The 10,895-nt window shown below is 35.0% G+C and overlaps 1 protein-coding gene across 2 annotated transcripts; it reads right to left on the bottom strand.

Moving 5' to 3' along the window:
- Positions 1-639: 639 nt before the first annotated feature.
- LOC128859932 (cuticle protein 19) lies at positions 640-9,033 on the bottom strand. 2 transcript variants are annotated; one of them, XM_054097088.1, is made up of 5 exons: positions 8,928-9,033; positions 8,642-8,829; positions 7,704-7,800; positions 7,393-7,599; positions 640-1,356 (listed from the first exon to the last, which is right to left on the bottom strand). In XM_054097088.1, exons 2-5 carry the CDS (start codon positions 8,729-8,731, stop codon positions 1,169-1,171), a joined length of 582 nt encoding a protein of 193 aa, XP_053953063.1. In that variant the 5' UTR covers positions 8,732-8,829; positions 8,928-9,033; the 3' UTR covers positions 640-1,168. The 2 variants fall into 2 exon arrangements, with proteins under 2 accessions (XP_053953063.1, XP_053953065.1); XM_054097090.1 differs by having other exon boundaries at positions 8,642-8,855; positions 8,928-8,999.
- Between the last annotated feature and the right edge of the window lie 1,862 nt (positions 9,034-10,895).

The raw sequence follows: 10,895 nt of genomic DNA, 5'->3' as shown, positions 1-10,895 counted from the left end.
AACATTTCTTTACACCTAACGATACAAGTCCTTTTTAGGGTAATTGCCAAATTATATACAATGAGAACAAATCTTCTTGACGACCATGCAATATTGAATATATGCTGATCTCACTAATCCCAAAGATGTCTATAAATCGCGATGTGTCACATGACGGTCTTGCGTTATCAATTGACGTACATCATCAATAGTTTCTGGCGCAACAACCGTTTTCCGACGGGCTTCGCGCAATTCATACTTGGAAGTCGTTGTACTAGCTTTCACATCGACTAGGTGTGCAGCACCAAAAGTCGAAGAAAGTTGGTCAATGCACTCCAGGTCAAAAATCGTAATAAATCATTGCACGAAAGCTTTTACGAGTTAATTCCATCCTTAGGGCGAGATGAATTCTTCAACTCACTGAAAAAGGAACAAATAAAGCTCGTAAGTGTAAACTTTATATGAAAGTTTTTGTTGAAAATTACCAAGTTTTTCAATAAAATACCGAATTACAGCTCTTCACACGTAGTATTGCAAAGGCGCAAACTATAAAAGGCAACCCTCGTATTTTTTGTGTAATAAATATAAAAGTGTGTAAAATTCGAAAAAAGAAACTTACTTGTACTTTAAGTATTTTGTAGAAAAAAAGAAATGCAATAATTAATTTTTGAGTATTTGTTTTATTGTTGCGTTACAAAATATTTTTCTTTTGTTACAAATAAAAAAATTACAAAAATGCTATATGGTAAATCATCTTCTTCGCTTACATACATACGTTTATATAAATAGTTTTGTTACAAGAATGGTGGAGAGTACACTTTTGACAGAATACGAATGCATTGTTAATGAGCTTGTAACTCAGTAGATATTTAAACCGATATATATCATAAGTACCTACAAACGTTCAATTTTTATGGAAACTTAAAGCTTGCACACAATTCATGTCGGACAACAACCAATAAAAAAACAATATAAACTTATAAACTAGTTTGATGGACAGTTGCAGCTGTAGGTTTAGTTAAAAAATATTGAAAGCATTGGCGAGTAAGCTGGAGGCAGGCAGTTTGAAAGATAGAGGTGGCATGAATGTCAATGATGGCTAGTGTAAATTTTACGCCGCGATCCCTTTAATGATATTGTGGAGAGTTGTACTCTGCTCTATAATGCTGCGTGCGCGCATTTGGCGTGTTCAATAGTGGCCACCGTAATGACCTCCATGGTGTCCGCCGTAGTGTCCTTCGTAGTGGCCATTGTAACCGGCGCCACCACCATAGTGACCGCTGTACTGAGGTACATACTCGTATTGAGCACCATGACTATAATCGTCATAATCGTAGTGAATGGGAGCGATGGGTGCTGGGGCGTATGGTTTAGGAGCTGAAAATAAAATAATCGAAAATAATTAGTAATTCAATCGTATGTAGCCATAAAAACAAATCCATGAATGGGACGAGTTTACTTAAAGGAATAATTAAATATATAAATAATTTACGAATACCTGTTCACCTTTCTCAGGGTGTCTTTAATGTGTATATACATACATATATCAGTACATAATATAACGTATGCTAAATGAGGAGCAAAAAATATTTGCAGATATACTCCACTTTTTTAGTTGAGCTACACTTAATTTGGCTATTATTAGTTGCAATTTATGAGCCAATGTTTTCTGTGTAATGGCAGTTTTTGTTGTCGTAAATGTATATTACTTTACAAATTTATTATGGCTTCTTTGTCAATTGCTTCACAAAAACAACAATGACGTGTTCGCTTAAATCAAAGCAATGTCAGTAATAAAAAACATAAATTCAAAGCGGAAAGACGAATGCCGAAGTTTGAATTAAAATAAAGTTTTCGTGTGCGGCGAGTTGTAGTGTGGTTGCAGAAAATTTATTGGTTAGTTTGCTTTATTGTGGTTGCTGTGCGTTTAGGAAGAATGAGACAAGCGCCAGATGCTGATTTTTTTCTATTAAATGATGGCTACTTACAGGTCTTCTATCAATCAAATTATGATGACTTTAATAAACTGTTAATTGGAAACTTTGATTTAATTTTTTTATCTTTATTTATTAATACTTAAGCGCAAACTTAATAGGAGTGATGTAAAAATTTATATCAGCTTCGACATTTAAAATTTATGTAATTGCTGTGACTAACTAAATTTGCCTGACACATATTTACAAAGCAGTGAAAGAGACCAGTAGGTAAAAAAAACCATTTGAATTATATGCCTGCTCATGTTGCGTACCAGCTTACATACATACACATACGAGTACACTCGTATACATCAAATAAAAATTCTCATACAAATCCGGGTGCAAAACCATAAAATGGGCACAAAATTTCATTGCATACGGGGGAGTAAGTTTCAGATGTTGCAAAATGTAGTAGCAAATCAAAACAATGCTATGATGCGATGTTGAGCAAAAGTTACTCAGCGCCAGCTGTATGAACAATCAAAACTACAACAACAATGAAAATATGCCCTCATTTCGAATAAAGTCGTACACCTGCTGCAATGGAAAGCACTCATGTGTGTGGCTGCTAGGCAACTTGAGATGAAATATGGAACACTATATTCCCATTTATTAATCTGGACTTTCATGACAGGCATCGTGGACGTTACAATTGATTTATTTTGTGAATGAATGTAAAAATGTGTTTCAGTTTCCTTTGCTGTAGTGAAGTGCTACTGTTGTTGCATTATTGTGTGGCGTTTCCAAATTTAATATTTGCAGATGTGAAGTGTTGTAATAGTAGTGGTATGGTAATATTATGGAAAGTGTGTGGTAAATATGCAGTCAAATTACGTTTGGTAGTATTATTTTAGTAGTAGCCTAATTTTACTTGTAGAAAATTCGATTGTAGAAAATGTCGATAAAACCATAGAAATCGTGAAGCCGGATCAACAAGTCATCATTTCACTTATTAGGTTGCCCGGTAACTAAAAATTCGCCACAAAACCATTTTGCATAATTTCATTAAGCTAGTTTCAGAAGCTCGATATATGAATGCTACACGAATTGACGCCTGCGACTCTTTGCTGAAATGAAGTGGATGGTAACTGGCAATGAAAAATGGGTCGCATACGAATACAGTAACCGAAAAAGTTCGTAGTCAAATCGCGCTAAGGTGGCCCAGACGATCGCCAAACCTGGATTAATAAAGGTTTTGCTGATTGTCTGAAGGTATTGGAAGGAAATCATACATAATCAGTGAGCCAAACACTCAATTCGGAACTCTACGGTTAACACCTGACAAGATTGAAGCAGGGCATCCCAAAGTTGGTGAGTATATATTAATTTCCATTCACAAGTGAAGTAAGAACGAACGCAATTTTCAATCAAACGTGTATGTAATTTGCGCCGCATTGAGTATGAAGCTGATAATTGAAGAAAATGTTGCTTTATGACTTAGCATATTTGTTTTACATACCTACATGCGTTTACAGCAAAATATGGTATTGCTGAGTATAGTATAGTGCTAATTATAAGGCACAGCATAGGGCAGCATAGCATATAAAAGTAGCATAGTATGATATTTTTTTTTTTTTTAGTTTTGGAGCTACCAAAAGGCATACCTTTGCTTAGTTTTTGACCGAGTTCCTCCTCTGATTTGTCGCGTGCGTCTTAATGTTTTCCCACAAATGGAGAGACCTACAGTTTTATGCCGCCTCTGAACACCAAATGGTTTTTTATGAGGAGCTTTTTCAAGGTAGATATACGCTATTAGAAAACATCTTTTCTAGTATTTTGTATTTCATGCCCCTTCTTTCGAATCAGGTAGTCATGCACCAACCCATTCGGTCATGGTGGCACTGATATAGTGTATATAAATAGTATACATATGTAATGTATATTTATAGGTATGTTGACCTGAAACCTGGTTTTTTCTTATGCTTCTATTTGACATATGTTGCAATATGGGAGAAAACATGTAGCAACTATGCCAAGAAAACAAAAAAATTTAATGAAGTTTGCTCGCTATGCTCCTATGAACAACGCGTATGAATATCTGTGTACTGAACCATTATGCAAATCTTCAAGTCAGGGAATAAATGTGCCATACGCCTCTTGTTGTTCTGCCACATGGTTTATGGGTTGTGTGAAAAGCTTTTTGTGTACATTAAAAAAAATTGTATTTGTATTTCAAAGTTTCACATCATATGTTGCAGCTAACATTTTTTTGGCCCCATAATCATGCTGTTTATTGCATAGTTCATGCGAATTGCTTGTTGTTTTTAATTATATATTTTTTTTTACCCTTATGCTAATATGGGAAATGAAAACCGGCAGTGGATGAAAACAAAAAGATTACGAAGTAAAATGGGTGAGCAGCACATAAGTGTGCCCAGCAGCTCAGCATTTGTCAGAATGGTGGGTAAATGCCTCGCAAACTTTTTGCTAAATTTATGCTATGATGAATGAAGTACTTTACAAAGTGTCAGAACAACCATGAAACTGCACTAACATTCAATATATTTACATATAAATATTTGGTTTTTTTGTGAATTAATTTGTATGGTAAATTTAACAATTTATTTATCTGAGGAATTTTTAAAGCCTCGGAGATGCTTACGGAGTTAGTTTTGGGACAGTAAATCCTCGTCTTGCCTTACACAAATTAAATTTGCACCTAAAATTTTATGTGAACAATATTTCAAAAAGTCAGAATGGAAAACGAGTAAGTTAGCGTTTTCAAAGTTGATTGGATTTATTTTGTCGAATACTTTAGGCCACTTTGCCGATTGGATTCAAGGAGAATTACTCGTTCTATTAGGGAAACTAATTATTACTTTTATATTATATTAATAAGCAGTAACCTAAAATTTAGATGACTTATCACGGAAAATAGGCAACAAAAATGTTGAAAATATTTTTATTTTTTTTCAGATATAAATGTTTACCAACTGGAGTTTAATTTTGAAGTTAGCTGGGGCAAAATTCAGAAAATGTGTAAACAAGTAGTGAGAGATTTAAATGCCATATAGACTTTCTGAAAAACCTATCCTTCAGAACAATTTTAAAAAGTCGTATTTAATTGCTGTTTTAAATAGCGAATAAACTAATTTTTAGCTATTGATGGAAACAGTGCCGCACAACTGCGCGGCGAGTGATTTGTAGAAAGAAGACTTTTGTTTGGAAGAAAATGCTCAACATCATAAGCAAACAAGAAGTTGTCTAACATCAACGCGTTTTATGAGCGACTTCAAAATTGAAGTTTATCTAAAAATTTGAATTGGAAAATTGAATGAGCCGTAAAACTGCTTACTGTGAAGGCTTCTAAGGTTCTGATTAAAATGTTAAAAATATTTGTTGTCAATTTCTTGAAGTTTGTAAATTTTTTTAGCAAAACTTGGAACTTGGATTTATAAGATTTGTGTTACATAATGAACTAGAACAAGTAAAAGTTTGCAAAAATAATGTATCATGAAAAATATTTCGAATATTGTAAAAAGATAAAGTGACTTAATTATGTGAGTCAAGTGTATTTGTATGTATGTTTCGTAATAAATTGATAATTATTTAGCTGTGGCAAAATATATTGCCTACGACCTTACTCACACGAACTAACTAACTTGAATGTTTGTGAAATATGGTATCGTTAAGAGTTCAGTTCAAGTTCCACAGTAATAGTTCCAAATTGTGGTAATGTTTCGACTGAATTCATCATTTCAGAGTTGTAAATATATAGCAAGTTTAGTTATGCTGTAAAAGCAACTGATTTATCTATTTACATTTATAAAACCAGCAGACACTGTAAGCAGTATTTTTAAATATGTTTTTACTTATTTGAATGCTCATATAGAGCCAATATTTTGGTATTTTTGGCTAAATATTGCGAAGGAACTACTCCGCCCTTTTTCAAATGTTCAAAAACTATGCCAATATAAAAGTATCTATCTGCCGTAACTGGAAGTTGGCAACTCAAATTAGTGTTGAACTGATGAAAACCTCCTTTTTTGTAATTTCTATGGGCGAAAATAAAAAAAATTGCACCTGCTTGCACCTTGCTACTGCACCTTAACCTGCTAATTTTTTGCCAGATATGAATGCATATGCGGAAGATTTTTTTGATCTGCTGAAGGTTGCATTCTTGCTAATTCTGGAAATTATAAGAATATTTTATATTTTTGCCATATACACTTACACATCCGGTGCGCGTTTTTTTGTAATTACTTATTCAATTGCAATGCGAATATTGAGGCATAAGAATTAAAAAGCGGCGATAATTAATTAAATCATACAAATACTCGTACATACATACATTTGTAGACATGCCCGTGCCTATTTATGCAAATAGAATGGATCAGTACGTTTAAAAAGTGGTGTAATGCGCAACATTGAAAATAATCTAGTTTAAATCTTTTTACATTCCCACTGACTGGCTGACTAATTATTATAATTGCATCTTTATTCTATGCAATCAAGAGAATGTCTTATGGGAAAATGTGTGAGTAATGCAAATATCTGTCTACGTATAAGGGGTCTAAGGTGTTATACAACTACTTCGTTACATATATACATGCATACATACACTTAAACTTTATACTGTGCAATGTTCGCTTGAGCATGTGGTATATATATATATATGTGTATGTATGTATGTATGTATGTATGCATGTGTGTATTTTTAATGGTACGCAAATGAATATTACTTGAATTATTTTCAGTAGGTGTTTCAGTGCATTTGTACTCATCCTAGATTAGCAATAATAATTATCATGCGCATCGCAATCATCACTATAGTCTGCTTCAACATCGTCTGGGCGAAATTTGAGCACCTGATTATTGTTGATGTGGGCGTGGCGGCGTAACAACTTCACCATGCGATATGTGTCAATGCCTGTGCATGGAAAATGATCAGAGTGATGATGTTGTTGTTATTACGTTACGTTGTTGTCATTGTTATTGTGATGTAAGATTGGGTTGTTACTTGAAAGGCGCTACAAATTTAGTAGTAAGTATGAGATGTTTTTTTAGAATAAAGGAAAAGGAAAAAACAAATGTATTGTTTTTAAATTCGATAACTCGAAATTCGAAAAGGGGGCCTGTTGGAGGGATAAGCGGCTAACGATGTAATGCTAAAGGGAATGTACCTATAGAAGATACCTACGAATTGTGCTGCAAATAGGGCGGGTATTAAATTCGCGATGTCAGTGGTCAAAAAGAGCAATGAAGCGAATTGGCAGGTGAAGTAAATGAATTGAGTTCTGGTATCTACTTATAGAGGAATTGTGTGCAGAGGCTCAGAAAAATGGAAATCGAAAATGACAAGTGTCAAATGGTTCAAATTAGACTATTTGCTGTATGATATTATTATTATTATTTTAGATATATTAATAACAACAACTTGTGATTTCTTAATACTACTTTTTCATACGGAAATATTCCACAATATATTTTCACTTACCGTACGGCGCTGGTGCAGCTACCACAACAGGTGCAGGCGCTACATGTTTCACCACAGGAGCTGGCTCATAATGTGGTGCGGGAACTAATGCTTGGGCATGCACTGTGGGCCCAGATTTTGTTACGACGGCATTGAAACCGTTTATGGGATCGGCAGTGTAGTCTACAGTACGAATAGAGCCATCTGGTTCGACAAGCGAATATTGGCCTACATAAAAAATTCATTTCATTTGTATGGGAAGAAGTGAATTGTTGAATAGTGCGTAAGAAAAGTTGGGCAAAGAAAATTTTTTTTATTGCGATAATTCATACCTTTGACAACATCTCCATCACGCGTTTCATGTTGTGACTTCACATCGCCTGTTGTGTGATCGGCTACGCCATAATTGAAAGCGTACTTGGGATGATTCTGCAATGAGGAAGGATATTTTGTTTATTAACTTAACAATTTTTTGTTTAGTTTTACATATTCGTATTTTGCAGTAGTGAGCAAAATTTACACTATATTTTTCTTTATTGTGATAATTGCAAAAAAAAAAAATGTAATCAACTAGGAAGTTCAAGGATTATGAACTTTGCGAAATTATTGCTTGGCAAAATTAAGTAGACTTTGAGTCTCGATATAAACACATATTAAGTGCGCTTTAGTGTTGCGTTTCAGCTAGTAGTTCAAAGGCCGCGGTATCGACTCAAAATGCAACAATTTTGAACAGTGCTCGCTTTCGCTCAGGGAGGAAAACGTGCTTGTAAATCACTAACTGAATAAGCTTATGTTAAAAATATTCGCTCTGCGCACGTAGCGTAGAAATTTTAGGTCCTTTCATCCATCCTTATTGCACAAGCTCGTTACAAGACTGCCTGAATGCAGCTGTATGCGCTACACTGTTGACATTGTTCCCAAGTATTTTTAAGGACACACTAAGTAAATTTTGTTCCTCAATAGAAAAACATATTGAATTTAATTTCCAATTTTTAGTTGCTGTCTCGCTTGGACAATTTTGCGCTGAATTTTTCAACAAATATTTTTACAATCCAAAGAGTCTCTCAACTATTTTAAAGAAATTTAAGTTTGAAGTAGAGTAAAGACAGTTAGGAATGCTAAACGTTCCGTCTGTAGCTGATTATTGGTTTTCTTAGTTTAATTTAATTTAAATTGTCCTTCCACACGCTTCATACACTGCGTATACGCAACCCTTTATATAATTTACGCGCACTTGTATGTGCTGTATGCTTGTATGCAACACACTCACATAATAATCGACAGCATATCCTGGTCGCGCCAACACCGCGCTCGCACACAGAGCAATCGTAAGAGCAAATATACACTTCAGGCTTGCCATTTTGAATTTATTTCGTTGTTTTTGCAAAAACGCAGAGTTCCACCAAATTCACAATTTTATATTGCAAGGAGTAGCCTTTAGGGGTTTCTTTATAACTTCTAAAAATAAGAGGTTTGAAAATAAACTTGAAAATTATTTGTTATACATTCACATAATAAATATTTATTTATTAAATTATTTTTGAAATAATTCGCACTTTTAGTATTTCGACGGCACCACTGATTTGCACACTGCTGAGTTGCCCGGAATACTGTGCCAATTCTGAGATCAAGTTTCCATTAAATACACAAAACAAACGCACGCTGACGAAGAAAATGCGCCATCCCACAGCAGTCAGCCGTGAGCTAACCGCCACAAATTGGCTGCACAGCAGCGCAGACGCCGAAGTGTTGGGCGAAGGCCCAGATAGTTGTTATTGTTCACTTTTGTGCTGCTCACGGCAATACTCTTGGATGGCGTCGGCTTGAGTTGTTGCTTAGGGGCAGCTTACGCGTGCGTTCTATTGTTCGCTGTGCCGGTATTGCCGCTGGTTCAGCTACCGCCGCCAAGCATGTGATTAGCTGGCCATTTGTCAATTACTCAAGCGTGATCGCACGCTCTCAATTGAAGTGATTCTCCAGGGATTCATTAATATTTCTCTCTTCGGTAGTGTGGTGAATTGTAATTTGAGTTATCACAGCGTTGCGGCCAGATTGTTTTTCTTGCTGCTTCTGCGTTTGTTTCTTTTGTGCTTCTGACATTGTTGTTGTGACAACATTTATTGCGATATGCGTACGAAATGAAGTAAGGGAGGCGGCGGACATATGAGTCCGGCAAGATGTTAGTATTGCTACATTACTTATGAGTAAGGTGATATTTCATCGCTGCTACAATTTTGCTGCCACCGTTTCGCTGATAGCGCAACGCTGATCCATATGGAACAGTTGTAATGGCTTAATTTGAATGACAACATCGTCTGGGTCATGTTATTCATATTCTTTATCTAAAACAGATGTTAATAATTTTTATTCCAAAAGTGTTTGATACATTTTTTTGGTATTGGAATGGGGTCTATAATTTCATGGTCTGTTATTGTTTTTATTATATAGTCCAGCCAACCAATTTAATTACACGCAATAGAAAATTTGTGAATGTATAACATTATGCCGAAGAACGGATTGTGGATATTAAAGAGTTACTTAGTGCCCGAAAATGTGACCCATATGGCTTTGCAGACACCGTGTTTGCTGAATTTTAGCTATTCCGTAATTTTTTAACGGCCGTCTTAGCCAAACGGGTTGGTGTCTGACTATCATATGGTATTGGGCGAGATAAAAAATGTTTTTTTATAATAGAGGTGACTCCTTGGCTGGCAATGGGAGGCCTCCGAATATACTTTTGCCATGAAGAAGCTCCACTTAAAAAGTTCGGAGGTGGCATAAAACTGACAAGACACGCACCACAAGCAAAAGGAAGAGCTCGGCCAAACATCCATATATACTTGTGTAGTAATAGAATTCAACAGTTCCCAATAAAAAAAAAAAACAATTTATTAATTATAATTCTATTTTATTGTAGGGATATTACTTTGAATAAGGCAAAAGAAATTTGGAAGATTAAATTCGCTTCATAATTTTCCATTTTATATTAATAATAACAAACTCAACGTTTACCTACTTCCTGACCAATGGAGAGTAGGCCTACAATTTGTTTAAAGTACGGATTCTTTTTGTTTTTTCGCTACAGAAAAAAATCACTAGCTGAAAAAAAGTTGTTGGTGAACCAACTATATTATTCTTATACTCATCAAAGGAGCATCTTAACTATTACCAGCCGTATGCAAACTTCTGCCCCTCTATCTTTTGAAGATTCGGGTTTGTATTATGGAACTCAAAAATTTAGACCTCTTCACTACTAACAGGCAACATTAAACAAATACGAATATATCTTTTTACTCATAACGAATATCCACTTTCGTTAAAACAATAACTCACTTTTAGAGATTAGATAGAAATGTGAGATTATATCTCATAAAAAATGTAGTTTGGTGGAAATTTCAATTGGATATCTTTAGAGAAAAAGCGAGCGAAACAACTTCTGCTCAGATTTGTGAATGACGCGTTTTCAAAGCACCAATGCCCAGCCATATTAATATTGTCTGTGCTACAAAATTGCTGGACGTCAT

The sequence above is a fragment of the Anastrepha ludens genome, chromosome 4 (assembly GCF_028408465.1).
Source record: "Anastrepha ludens isolate Willacy chromosome 4, idAnaLude1.1, whole genome shotgun sequence".
In the NCBI taxonomy this organism is placed as follows: domain Eukaryota; kingdom Metazoa; phylum Arthropoda; class Insecta; order Diptera; family Tephritidae; genus Anastrepha; species Anastrepha ludens.
Note: the sequence above shows the minus strand (reverse complement) of the source record. Positions and strands in the feature narration are given on the sequence as shown.

Coding starts and splice junctions, on each gene's coding strand:
- LOC128859932 (XM_054097088.1), bottom strand. CDS start 8,731: ATGGCAAGCCTGAAGTGTATATTTGCTCTTACGATTGCTCTGTGTGCG. Junction 7,801..8,641: donor GATATGCTGTCGATTATTAT/GTGAGTGTGTTG, acceptor TCCTCATTGCAG/AATCATCCCAAGTACGCTTT. Junction 1,357..7,392: donor AGCTGCACCAGCGCCGTACG/GTAAGTGAAAAT, acceptor TTTTATTTTCAG/CTCCTAAACCATACGCCCCA.